We start from the raw sequence: 13,908 nt of genomic DNA on the forward strand, positions 1-13,908 counted from the left end.
ACAAAACGTTATGGTTCTTTCAAAAGTTTACAACGGAACATTGACTTAAAGCTTTGAAACTTTTCTATGCAAAATAAAAATTATGCTTTTAACTATCTTGCTTTAAATGAAACAAGCACAGAAATAGTTTCCTTACTTTGTCAAATCTTTTCTTTAAACTTCCCCCCCCTTTTTTTTTAGTAGTTTACATTTAACACAATTCTGTACTGTGTTTCCTTTTTTTTTTTTTTCAGGTCTCTGCTGCTGCTTGATTGCACTTCCGATTCCAAATGAGTTGTGTGCTTGACCAGTCAGTACGTAACTCTGGTGTTCGTAACTCTAAGGTTCTATTGTAACTGTAAACCCAGCTTTGCCTCCCACCCTCCAAGAAAACCCCCGTTTCCACACACACTATTACTCCCAGGTTCATCTCACTCAGAGAGCCCATTTTCTTTACATTCAGGCTCCTCTATGCCTATTTCTTTTTAAAGCCAACAGCAGATACCATTTCAAAAAACAAGCCCAGTACGAAGTGGCTGTGCTTTGAAGGAGAATACAGATTGAATCCAAAGGCCTCTGTGATAAATGGTGAGAAACATTCCCCAAAGGTGTGTGGGGTTTTTAAGACTAATTTACCTGCCCTGAAGCTCCTCTTTCTCTATATTCCCTTTGACCTGCAAGCACATCACTTCTTGGGTTTTCTGGTATACTTCCTTCTCCAGCTCCTGAGCCCTGGCACAAAGCTGCTGTGTCTGATCCCTTGGGGCAGATCTTTCCAAAGTGTTCGACTCCCAGTGCCGTGTACCAGAACTTAGATGGAAGCAGCTGACAAGTATTGATCCAGAAAGTCTTATCTGGTCTGCCTTCAGTGCTGACAAGTCCCTAAAGCAGAATAAAATACTAAAATAGATCCTCAAGAACACTTTCATCTGCAAATTCACCTTTTAACCATGTCACAGCATGACAATTACAACCCATTGTCGAAGATCAGTATTCACATTTTCCAAAGCTGTTCAGCCATCTCAGATACTTAGAGGATCAGTGATCTGGTTTGTAATCAACTAAGGAAGAAGAGGATGTTTCAGTGCTAGTCTAGGACTAGGGAGACCCAGCTTTAATTCCCAGCTCTGCCACAGACTTCCTGTGTCTCAATTCCCCATCTGCAAATGGGGATAAAGCACTTCTCTACCTCACAGGAATGTTGAAATTGTGAAACATTCAGACAGGGACAGAGAAGCATCTAAGGGCTTGCATACATTTTCTTTTTGCACAACCCCCACTCCTCCAAAAAACCCAAACAAAACAAACACACAGCTAAAAACCTGAATGCAAAAATCTTGCATTATTATACCATTAAAGGTGATCTACACTAAAAATCAGGAAACCCCAAAAGCTAAGCTACTTCCTGAAGTATTGACTTCGCCTCATTATAGATACATCATGTTTTTCTAGTATTGTTTCCTTTGTTAAAGCATTACATGTGTGCAACACGGCAAAGATTCATGGGCGAAACCTGAACTTTGGGATTTTCTGGTTGAGTGCTTGATTTAGCAACTTTAATTTCTACACTGATACTAAGAGGGTTCTCCCCAATCTAACTTCCCTGTGTTGTAAGGAAAAAGTTGGAACTTTCAGGTTTCTGCAGCTAACAATTTCCACAGGCTTGACCAGTGGCTTGTTCCTCAAATTCCAATTACAAAAGTGTTATAAGCTCCTTAGTTGGGAAACATGGCAGGAAATTTATATGGATGTACTTGTCTCCAGCAGGGTGTATGGTGTGGTATGAGGCACATGAGGAGCAGAGGAGGTTGTGAAAATACAGAAGGTCTCCTGCCCAAAAATTAGACTGGCTGTGTGCAAATCCAGGGATTAAGTTAAGATGGGGCTAATTACAGGCATACAGTTAAGGTTGCCCAACACACCCTCTTGTACAACTCTGCTATAGTTAAGGTTAAGAACAGCTTTCTGTTTAAAGGACTACTCTAAAGTGCCCTAAAATCCACATAGTTACTTCGATTGCTTTGACATCTGGGGGCAGAGAGTAGGGCTAGTGAACCAGATTTGGAGTCTGTTGTAATAATTGGAACCTAGCAGTCTTACTCCAATTATGAGCTTATCTGGTGGAAAATGGGTAAAGGTTTGTGAATTTTCACAACAAGCTGTCACATAAAATTGTTTCAGAAGAAAAGCGGAAGGCTGAATTAGTGGACGCTGACTGACTGGGAGGTGGGTGGACTGGAAGGAGTGAGCTCTACCATCATGGCTGCTACCACCACTATTTCCTGGAATTCCAGGATACGCATTTTCACCATTGGGCCTTAACTGTCCTGATTGTGGAGATATCCTGACCAGACTGGGCCAGAGAGAGGGACACAGATGACATCACCACCTCCACAAGCTTTGGTTAAATCATGAATACCACCTGGGATGGGAGACCTTGATTCTTGCTGTCACCCTATCCCTCCTGTGTCCTTTTCCTTCCCCACCTTATTTCTTCTGTTCCCTTTTGTCTACTGTTTAATAAGAGACTGGCTTAGCTGGCCAAGACTGTACATTTTGTACCACTGCGTAAAGCCAGTGCACAAGGAGCTGGCTAACAGCAATGCCTGAAACAGTCTGATGCTTTTAAAAGTTTACCAGGTCTCTGAGTGGCTGATCAGAGCAATGCTTTTGCTAGTGTTTCTCCAGCAATGAGATCGCAAGTGAGAGTCACCATCAAAAAGACAGAAGCTGTTCTTTTTTTCCCCTTTTGCATGTGTTTGTCTGGTTTTGTCTTCAAAGAAGCAAGATCTGACTTTAAAAACAACTCCAGCCCATCTCAATTAACTTTTTCCCCAAAAGGAGCGTTACCACCATCTCTAATACCATTTTAGAGACGTCAAACAGGGGTTTTTCTCCTTGTAAGGACTCTCTACAGTTAAAGGGGAAATGAAATAAAGCAGGGGTTCTCAAACTGGGGGTCTTGACCTCTCAGGGGGTCACAAGGTTTTATGTGAGGGGTTGCGAGCTGTCAGCCTTCACCCCCAAACCCCACTTTGCCTCCAGCATTTATAACAGTGTTACATTAAAAACACATTTTTTATATATTTATAAGGTTACACTCAGAGGTTTGCTGTGTGAAAGGGGTCACCAATATAAAAGTTTGAGAACCACTAGAATAAAGGATAGTTAAAATGAAAGCCTGGCTTAATACTTTACACTTAATTCCTTTAACCGTTTTTCCTTTTTTTGTATCTTTAATAAAGTTTAAAAGCATTTTTAATGTTGTATTTGCCATGGTACTAAGCAGGCCAAGGTCTCAGCATTTGGAACTCCAAATTTTGTTTAAAACTGTTAATATCGTACAGTGACAGGATCAGGTTAATACCGTTGATGCTCTGGGTCCCTTTATTCTACTGAAGCTAACACATCTGGTCATTTAACTCAGGGGATACTGTGCCCCCTGAATCTCCCCCGCCCCAGCTTTTCCTAAGGTTGACAGATTCTACCAGCCGTTTTTTTGCCCAGAACTGGGGATCAAGCATGGCTTCAATCCTGCCCACAATGATCTCAATTTCTCAAGATATATTCCAGCTAGCACATGGCATCCACTGCCCCTTGGGGAGCACAAAACTGAACACAGTATCCACAAGAGAGTTCTGTTTGGCATGTGAGCCTTAGGGTTACACTGTGCATGCCACAGACAGAGTGGCCAAGAGGCTTTCAAGCCTGCCATTTCACTGCAACTGGCTGACCCACAGGTATATGCAGTGGCCATTGAGCCTGACCTACATTCAGCTAGTGTCACTTCAAATCTGACTTATAGCGGAAAATTTAAAAAGGTCTGGGGACATGTTTCTAAAATCCACCTCTGTAAGGGCTTTGGGAGGGGTTTCCCCCTAATTTGTGGGAAATATAATTATGTGTATTCCCTCTGTATGCTGTCCCAGCTCTCCGCAGGTAGCTGGCACAGCAGACCTCAAGCGAACCGCTCAATGATCACAAGATCCATTAAGGTATGAAGGCACCCGGCCAGGTTTATTGTCGACAAAGCACGGTAACAGCATCTGACAGACTCTATGAGGATACTAAGGCATGTATGCCCATGACAATGGACACAGCTCAGTGAATGGTAATCCACTGGTGGGCCGTGAGACAGTGTTTACATTGACCGTCCGCAGGCATGGCCGCCCGCAGCTCCCTTTGGCTGCGGTTCGCCGTTCCTGGCCAATGGGAGCTGCAGGAAGCAGCGTGGGCTAGCTGCCGCTTCCTGCAGCTCCCATTGGCTAGGAACGGCATACCGTGGCCACTGGTAGCTGCGGGCGGCCGTGCCTACGGACGGCCAATGTAAACACTGTCTCACAGCTGACCAGCGGATTGCCCTGACGGGCCACATGCAGCCCACAGGTTGCCCACCACTGCTCTAGAACCTCCATGGCTTTGCAGCAAGGTCTTAAAATTTGGAGGTTACCCTGGGGTCAAAGATGTGCCTTTTGCTTTCCCTGTGAAAAGCTACCCAAATGTAAACAAGTTATAAGCCTTTGGGGGTGAAAAAAACCTCAGTTTTCATTCTCTCAGAGACTTCTTAGAGTTTGGCAGCTAAATTCTCAGAAGATTCTGTCTGTACTGAGCATACTTCAGCCAAGGGGTGCAGTGACTGAGCAGGACTTTTTTCCATACAATTACTGCTCCAGGGGACCACTGTGGTGCTAAGCACAGGAACCGGGTGCAGGGAGACAGTCTCTCTTGTGTTCTCAATGCTCCCCCAGCAGGTACCCAGACAGCATGGAAGCATGGAGGATAAGATGGAAGCAGCATGCCTAGGACTGGAATACAGAGGGGTCGGGGGAGCTGAGCCTGCTAAAATAGAAGTGGAGTGGAGCGAGTAGATTTGAACAAGGAACCTGGTTGGGAAGAATAGACCTGGGAGCTTGGTGTGGGGCATAGGAGGAGACTGAGAATGACAGAGCAAGGAGAGGGACTAGAATCAGTGGGAGCAGGGTGGAAGATGGATCTGACAAGGAGTTGAGGGTTGTGGAAGGTTGGAACTAGCTTAGCAAGAAGACTGAGGGCATGAAGCCAAAGGGGAGAATGGATCTGGGAGCCACAGTGGGGGTAGAAAAATTCAAATGTCAAAGAGAAGTCTGGAGAGGAGACTAGGACTGGCTGGTCAAGGAGGCTGGGATGAGGATGAGAAATCAGGGTGAGTGGAGACTGGGAGAGAAGGGACACAGGACTGGAAGAGACACAGGCAAAACGATCTGTACCCACTATAGAATTCTTCCAGGGTCTCACCAGTCTTCTGCTGTCAGCAAATATCTGTGAAACCCCTGGCAAAGTGTGCACCTCAACCCCCTCTGTGTTCAGAAGATGAAAATCTACTATTGTTGCCAATTACTCCATTAGCTCAAGTGGTAGAAGTCTGTGCGGTGGATATAAAGATTCCAACCCCATCAGTGATCCATGCGGGTGTCAATATGATGCCACATGATGGAATTTCTCTCTTTTCAGTTTGCTTTTTCAGAAATCCAATAAATTACAAATACAAAAATCAATTAAAAGAATGTTAAGGTTGCATAATCAAGCACTCAAATGTTAGGAAACATCTGAATTATGGTTGCCTGTACAAAACTTTAATTCAATCCCCTTGCACATATGAATTACGATATAGTCTTTAACTATGATTACATATTCCTCCTCCACGTATGTATGGCCCACTGGCAACCATTTAAGATTTTTATCTTCACTATTACTGAGTGGCCTATGCATTTACTGCAAAGCATCAAAACCCTGCAGTGAATATAAAATTACTAATTTCCTCATGGGTTTTTCTATGGTGCTCTCACCATATTACTTTGGTGTTTTACAAACATTAATTAATTGACTTCTGATCCACTTCTGTGAAGTGAGGCGGTATTATCCCCATTTTATAGGTAAGGAAGTGAGGCACAAAACTGTCAATCAATCTGAGATGCCTAAAGCCTGATTTTTCAAAAGTTTACAGCACTCTGTATGTTCCAAGCACAGCTCCCATTGACTTCAGCTGCAGCCGAGGGTACTCTGTACTTCTGCAAATCAAACTCCATGTGTCTGAAGTCGGGCGCCCACAAAATAAGGAACACAGAATTACTGACCATCTGGCTTGTGACATGCACAGAATCCCACAGGAACTCTGTGGAAAAGGCAAGGATAGAATCCATTTCCCTGAAACGCTTCATTCTCTTCTTACAGTCTTCTGCCTCATTCACTATACACCTTCAACTTCTACAACAAATGAGGCAGGAGTCCTACGAACAACCTCCTTTACTATACACCCAATTCATTCCCAAAGCACTGTCCATCCTTGGACTGCATGACATAGGGGCCCTGTGGGAAAAACAGTATGCAAAAATGTAATTAAAGACTGTATCATAATGCATACGCACTAGGGTGTTGAATTTAGGTTGCACAGGCAATTATCTTCCGAGTCCTTGATGTTGAAAATTTCATGTTCTTTTAATATAGATTTTGGATATAACATTAAAATATAGATTGCATGTTGCATCAGAATCCCTGACTGAGTTTACTGGATTCCTCTTTCTGCAATGGCACTGGAGTCACTGTTCTCAGTGACTTCAGTGTCCATATTTTTACTAGGTTAACTCTACGATTCTATGGCAGCCATGATATCTTTAGACTCATAGGACTGGAAGGGACCACGAGGGGTCATCTAGTCCAGCCCTCATGGCAGGACTAAGTATTAGCTAAACCAACCCTGACAGGTAATTGTCTAACCTGCTTTTAAAAAGCTCAAATGACAGAGATTCCACAACCTCCCTACGCAATTTATTCCAGTGCTTAACTACTCTGACAGTTAGGAAGTTTTTCCTAATGTCCAACCTAAACCGCCCTTGCTGCAATTTAAGCCCATTGCTTCTTGTCCTATCCTCAGAGGTTAACAAGAACAATTTTTCACCCTCCTCCTTGTAAGAACTTTTTATGTACTTGAAAACTATTATGTCCCCTCTCTGTCTTCTCTTCTCCAGACTAAACAAACCCAATTTTTTCAGCCTTCTCTCTCACAAATCATGTTTGCTAAACATTTAATCATTTTTGTTGCTCTTCTCTGGACTTTCTCCAATTTGCCCACCTCTTTCCTGAAATGTGGTGCCCAGAACTGGACACAACACTCTAGTTGAGGCTGTATCAGCATGGAGTACACCAGAAGAATTACTTCTCATGTCTTGCTTACAACACTCCAACTAATACATCGCAGAATTATGTTTGCTTTTTTTGCAACAGTGTTACACTGTTGACTCATATTTAGCTTGTGATCCACTATGACCCCCAGATCCCTTTCTGCAGTATTCCTTCCGAGGCAGTCACTTCTCATTTTGTACATGTACAATTGACTGTTCCTTCCTAAGTGGAGTACTTTGCATTTGCCCTTATTGAATTTTATTCTATTTTCTTCAGACCATTTCTCCAGTTTGTCCAGATCAGTTTTTAATTTTAATCCTATCCTCCAAAGCACTTGCAACTCCTCTCAGCTTAGTATCATCTGCAAACTTTAAAGCAGGGGTCTCAAACTCAATTTACCTTAGGGCCAGTGCCAGTCCTCAAATCCTCCCAGCGGGCCAATAATGTCACTGAAGATGGTGTTCAGAAAACAAAACATTTATATTGTATTTTTTATTTCGAATTTCTTAGAAATAATGAAACTCATACAACTTTATACAATTCTTTGCCTGCCAGAGTTTTTTTAGTGTTTGCCAGACACCTGGCAACGCTTCAGTTCTGTCAGTTTGTTGATGTTTGGCCTCAGTGACTGAGCAGTTGAAATCTTCAGGATTGCAGCAAGGTGTGCGTCAGATAGTTGCGTTCAGTATTTTGACTGGTTTATATTCATTGTGGAAAAAAGTGACACTGCCTCCATGGCTGACTCTGCCTAGTGACTAGTGATGGTATCTCTGCCCCTCTCCCCCAGCCAATGGGAGCTGCGGGGGGAGGGGGGTGCCTGCAGCAGACAGAGTCAGCAGCGTGGCTGCATGAGTCTCTCCTCCGTGGGCCACAGTGGGGAGGTTCTCGGGCCACAGATGGCCCGCAGGCCAGGAGTTTGAGACCCCTGCTTTAAAGTGTACTCTCTATGCCATTATCTAAACCACTGATGAGGATATTGAACAGAACTGGCCCCAGAACTGATCTCTGTGATACTCCACTTGATATGCCCTTCCAGCTTGACTGTGAACCACTTTTCGGGAATGGCTTTCCAACCAGTTATGCACCAACCTTATAGTAGCTCCATCTAGACTGTATTGTATCTAGGGCCATGAAACTCTTGGAGCTGTCCCAAGTGGTTTTTAGCTCAGCACATATAGTTGGCCATGCTCTAGATCTGGTGTTTGGACTGGGAGTGAAGATTACACCTTTTTCATAGACTGACCATTCCCTCCTACACTTTGGGGTCTGACACACCTTCATGGTTGGACCAATTAATCTATTTTATTCTTGAAGGTAAATGAAACCTGTCAATTTCCAGATGGCTCTGAAGTACTCAAATTACTCTATTAATGGCCTTGTGGAATTGTATCATTTTCTTTTGTCCTCAGCTATTAATTCAGTGACTTCTAAACGCCTTTGTCCAATGCAGGGGCGGGCAAACTTTTTGGCCTGAGGACCACATCAGGTTTTCAGAATTGTATGGAGGGCCGGTTAGGGGAGACTGTGCCTCCCCAAACAGCCAGGCATGGCCCTGCCCCCGACCCCTATCCGACCCCCCTGCTTCTCACCACCTGACTCCTACCCCATCCAACCCCCCTGTTCCCTGTCGGTCCCCCGCGACTCCTGCCCCATCCACCACCCCCTGCTCCCTGTCCCCTGACCATCCCCGAACTCCACGCCCCTGACTGCCCCCTGCCGCCCCATCCAACCCCTCCTCTCTTTCCTGACTGCCCCCCAGGGACCCCTGCCCCATCCAACCGCCCCTTCTCCCTGTCCCCTGACCGCCCACGGAACCCCTGCCCCTGACTGCCCCCCCCACCCCATCCAACCCCCCTCTCCTTCCTGACTGCCCCCCGTGACCCCTGCCACCATCCAACCCCCTGTTCCCCGCCCTCTGACCGCTCCGACCCCTATCCACACCCCCGCCCCCCCCGATCTTCTCTGCTCTCTATCCAACCCCCCCCCCCGCCCCCTTACCATGCTGCCTGGAGCACCAATGGCTGGCAGTGCTACAGCTGCGCTGCCTGGCTGGAGCCAGCCATGCCACCGTGCAGCACAGAGCACCGGGTCAGGCCGGGCTCTGCAGCTGCACTGCCCCAGGAGCTCACAGCCCTGCTGCCTGGAGCACTGCGCTGGCGGCGCAGTGAGCTGAGGCTGCGGAGGAGGGGCTGGGGGCTAGCGTCGCAGGCCAGGAGCTCAGGGGCTGGGCAGGACGGTCCCAAGGGCCGAAGTGGCCCGTGGACCATAGTTTGGCCACCTCTGGTCCAATATCTCACTCTCATAGGCCTCCATGGTTTACAGACTCCCCCTGACATATGGAGCAGGGGACGATAGGTGTGGCACCGGTGGCAGAAGTCCACTGCTGAGACTGATTGAAAAAATTTTTTAAAAGTCTTACACCGTGGGTCTGCAGGACACGGAGGTTACCTAGTCTCCACCGTGGTGTCTGCAAAGTCCAACTTAGTAAAGCAATTCCAGTTGTCGAGTAGGCAAGCTATTCTTGATTCACAGAGTTAAGGCCAAATGGGACCATCTAGTCTGACCTCTTGTACAACACAGGACATTTAAATTTCACCAGCTACCCCTATATTGAGCCAAACAACTTGTGTCTGACTAAAGCATAATATCTAGACTGTCTCCCATCAGACAGAATAGAAATTTCCTCACCATGAAGAATGTATGTTATTTTGTTTTCATAGTTACCGAGCAATGTCTTAAGGCACGGGGTGGGCAAACTTTTTGGCCTGAGAGCCACATTGGGGTTGTGAAACTGTATGGAGGGTCGGGTAGGGAAGGCTGTGCCTCCCCAAACAGCCTGGCCCCCCGCCCCCATCTGCCCCCTCCCATTTCCCGCCCCCTGACTGCCCCCCTGGGACCCCACCCCCTATGCAACCCCCCCTGCTCCCTATCCCCTGACTGCCCCCTCCTGGGACCCCCCACCCCTAACCGCCCCCCCTGGGGCCCCATGCCCTATCCAACCCCCCCTGCTCCCTGGCTGCCCCCAGGAACCCCCTGCCCCTTATCCAACCGCCTGCCCCCCGCCCCCCCCGTTACCATGTCGCTCAGAGCAGCAGGACTGGAAGCCACGTCACCCGCCCGGAGCTAGTTGCGCTGCCCATGTGGCGGCATGGCTGCGGGGTAAGGGGGACAGCAGGGGAGGGGCCGGGGGCTAGCCTCTCCAACCAGGAGCTCACGGGTCGGATGTGGCCTGCAGGCCGTAGTTTGCCCACCTCCGTCTTAAGGAAACAAATGCAAAATTTTCTCTGCTTGACTTTCAGCTCCTACAGCCAACTGTGGTTCTGGAGGTACTGTGACTAATTCCGGATACATCCTGCAAGTGAGGCCCATGCACCTTCTGGCTGATGAAGGCCAGTATACTAACTCTCTTTTCTCTATATAGGTAACTTGCTGCTTATATGATCCTTATCATCACAGGATCAAGACTATCAAGCCCCCCTTACTGATCAATATTGACAGTGCTATCACTTATCTACCTATGAGCAATCTTCCTCTTCTGGGAAAGAGTTAGCTGTGGCTGGGCAATTCCAGCAGTACCTGATTTCCTCAGATATCTTTCCCATCAGTTACTTTTCAGGCATGGGCATGCGCCAGGGCCAGAAACTGCATCGGTGGGTTTTGAGCAATGTCCACATCACAATGGATTAGGACAAAGTTCCTATGCTGATTCTTTCCCATTTGCCTTTCACGCTCTTGACCATTAGGTATTATTTGCACAGGGGTCAGTGGAGTCATTTTAATGGCTCCTTTTCTTTCTTTGTGAAAGATCCCAGAGATTGAGATGGCTGCTCTTCTATCCTGTGGGCTTTCTCCTGTAGAATTCTGCAGCATCCTGTCTTCTTGGCCTTCCTGTTCACAGCGCATGGGGCCGGACAATAAGGAGGATTATTGAGTTAATGTGGCTGCAATGTCCTCAGTATGCTTACATCACCCAGCTCTAGGATGCCCAAACCCAGCATTTGGTTCCAAATATGTTTAAGAAGACCTGGTCCTCATCTTTAGTATAGTCTCCCAAGAGATGCTGTGGAAGCCCACCAACTGAGATATTTACCATGATAAAACAGAGAGAGTACTAGAAAAACAGATGGAGACAAACAAGTCTGACTATGGACTAGGTTAACCGTATGAATCTTTCCTTTCTCTAACCTTCATGATTCTGTTAAAGAAATAGAGGAAGGATGAGGAGCGACAGAGGAGGTGGAGAAGGAAATGGGAGCTGCACGAATCAAGCCCATCTGCTGAAATGACTAAGAGAATTAGATGCCCATCTCTCATTGACTTTCACTCACCTAGGCCCTTTTGAAAATCCAGGCCCTTCCGTTATCATTGAACAACTGGTGTGTACTTTAGGCATTTTTGAAAGTGAGCAGTTTGACTTTTTAATGAGGCAATTTGAAAATATGCCCAGACCTCACCACTGCCCTCCAGTTCATTCTTCACAATGCTCTGGCATCCTAACCCATTCCCACCACCATCTGTGCTTGGGACCCCATACCTGCCAGCCCAGAGAATAAGATTCTTAAGGCAACCCAGGTCTTCCAAGGAGAGTGTCAGAACAAGACATAGTTATCTCCTTTATTTCCAGCTGTCAGAGGGAACACTGTGTCCTTTAACTGTAAACCCAGCACCATCAGGGCTCAGAACAAGGTGTGAGGGGAAGCACCTATTTTTCCTCAACAGCTTGAGTCCCCATTCCTGCTCACCTGTCAGTTGCAGTCTTCATCTCCAGGAAGTGACGGCGGAAGGTCACCACCTGCCGCCATAGGCCGAGAAGTCGATTATGTTCACAGCTCAAGTACCCGTCAAAGAACTAAAAGTGCAGAGACAAAAGCAAATAGCTCAGCCACATGGTGCTGGTCCCCTGCACACCACTCACACCATGTGAGGTGCCCTTTTCTCCCAGTAGGGAGAGAGTCACCATCTCAGACACAAAGAACTTCTTTGATAGCATTCCCAACAGAAAGGCCAACGACCTACTCTGAGTGTTCTTCCTAGGGCCACCACCTGAGCACAACTAATAACAGGCCCAAACCTCAGCCACCATGGAGATTAACAAAATAGTCACTTAACAATCCTGTCTCACCCTGCAGAGATGTCCAAGAGCCAGTCTTGAGGGATGTTGATGAATATATGCTGGCTAGCATATATATTTATGTAATATTAATAATATGTATTATCCACACCATATAGAAATATTTTAGTATGCATGTCGCACCAATATTGTAACAGTGATGTAGCCGAAACTGCACTATTCCATAATCCCAGTCACTTATGCTAAGCATTTCATAACTCCTTGCATTTGCTGAAGTAAACATTTTGCATAAGCAGACACGAAACTTGTCAAAATCAAGATACAGTCCATTCTACGTCTAAGAGTATGTCTACACTACGAAATTAGGTCGATTTTATAGAAGTCGATCTTTAGAAAGCGATTTTATACAGTCGATTGCGTATGTCCCCACTAAGCGCATTAAGTCGACGGAGCGTGTCCTCAATACCGTGGCTAGCATCGACTCACAGAGTGGTGCACTGTGGGTAGCTATCCTACAGTCCCCGCAGTCTCCACTGCCCATTGGAATTCTGGGTTAAGCTCCCAATGCCTGATGGGGCAAAAACACTGTAACGGGTGGTTTTGGGTACATGTCGGCAGTCTCCCCTCCCTGTGAAAGCAACGGCAGGCAATTATTTCGCACCTTTTTTCCTGGGTTACCCATGCAGACACCATAGCATGGCAAGCATGGAGCCTGCTCAGCTCAGCACTGCTGTTGTGAGCATTGTAAACACCTCGCGCATTATCCTGCAGTATGTGCAGAACCTGGCTGGGAGACGCCAGCACAAGGACGATTTTGCGGAGGACATGGACACACACGTTCCTGAAAGCACAAGATGTGGCAATTGGGACATCATGGCAGCAGTGGGACAGGTTGATACAGTAGAACGCTGATTCTGGGCCTGGCATACAAGCACAGACTGGTGGGACCACATAGTGTTGCGGGTATGGGATGATTCCCAGTGGCTGCAAAACTTTCGCATGCGTAAGGCCACTTTCCTGGAACTTTGTCAGTTGCTTTCCCCCACCCTGAAGCGCAGGAATACCAAAATGAGAGCTGCTCTGACAGTTGAGAAGCGAGCGGCGATAGCGCTGTGGAAGCTTGCAACACCTGACTGCTACCGGTCAGTCAGGAATCAGTTTGGAGTGGGCAAATCTACCGTGGGGGCTGCTGTGATCCAGTAGCCAATGCAATCACTGACCTTCTCTTAACAAGGGTAGTGTGACTCTGGGAAACGTGCAGGTCATAGTGGATGGCTTTGCTGCAATGGGGTTCCCTATCTGGGGTTGGGCGATAGATGGAACGCATATCCCTATCTTGGCACCGGACCACCTTGCCAACCAGTATGTAAACTGCAAGGGGTAACCTCTCATTGGTGCTGCAAGCACTGATGGATCACAAGGAACGTTTCACCAACATCAACGTGGGATGGCCAGGAAAGGTGCATGACGTTCACATCTTTAGGAACTCTGGGCTGTTCGAACAGCTGGAAGAAGAGACTTACTTCCTAGACCACAAAATTACCGCTGGGGATGTTGAAATGCCAATAGTTATCCTTGGGGACCCAGCCTACCCCTTGCTCCCATGGCTCATGAAGCCGTACACAGGCAGCCTGGACAGTAGTAAGGAGCAGTTCAACTATAGGCTGAGCAAGTGCAGAATGGTGGTAGAATGTGCATTT

General features: G+C 46.9%; 1 protein-coding gene across 11 annotated transcripts in view; it reads right to left on the reverse strand.

The window, feature by feature from the left end:
* The window catches only part of CEP250 (centrosomal protein 250), a 297,988-nt gene that overhangs the window by 260,576 nt on the left and 23,504 nt on the right, over positions 1-13,908 (reverse strand). For all 11 annotated transcript variants that reach the window (XM_074970437.1, XM_074970436.1, XM_074970429.1 and 8 more), the window contains exons 6-7: positions 11,880-11,986; positions 616-861 (exon numbers count right to left, since the gene is read on the reverse strand). In XM_074970437.1, coding sequence (XP_074826538.1) covers positions 616-861; positions 11,880-11,986 — 353 coding nt within the window. The remainder of the gene's footprint in view (positions 1-615; positions 862-11,879; positions 11,987-13,908) is intronic.

The sequence above is a fragment of the Natator depressus genome, chromosome 13, assembly GCF_965152275.1.
Source record: "Natator depressus isolate rNatDep1 chromosome 13, rNatDep2.hap1, whole genome shotgun sequence".
NCBI lineage: Eukaryota > Metazoa > Chordata > Testudines > Cheloniidae > Natator > Natator depressus.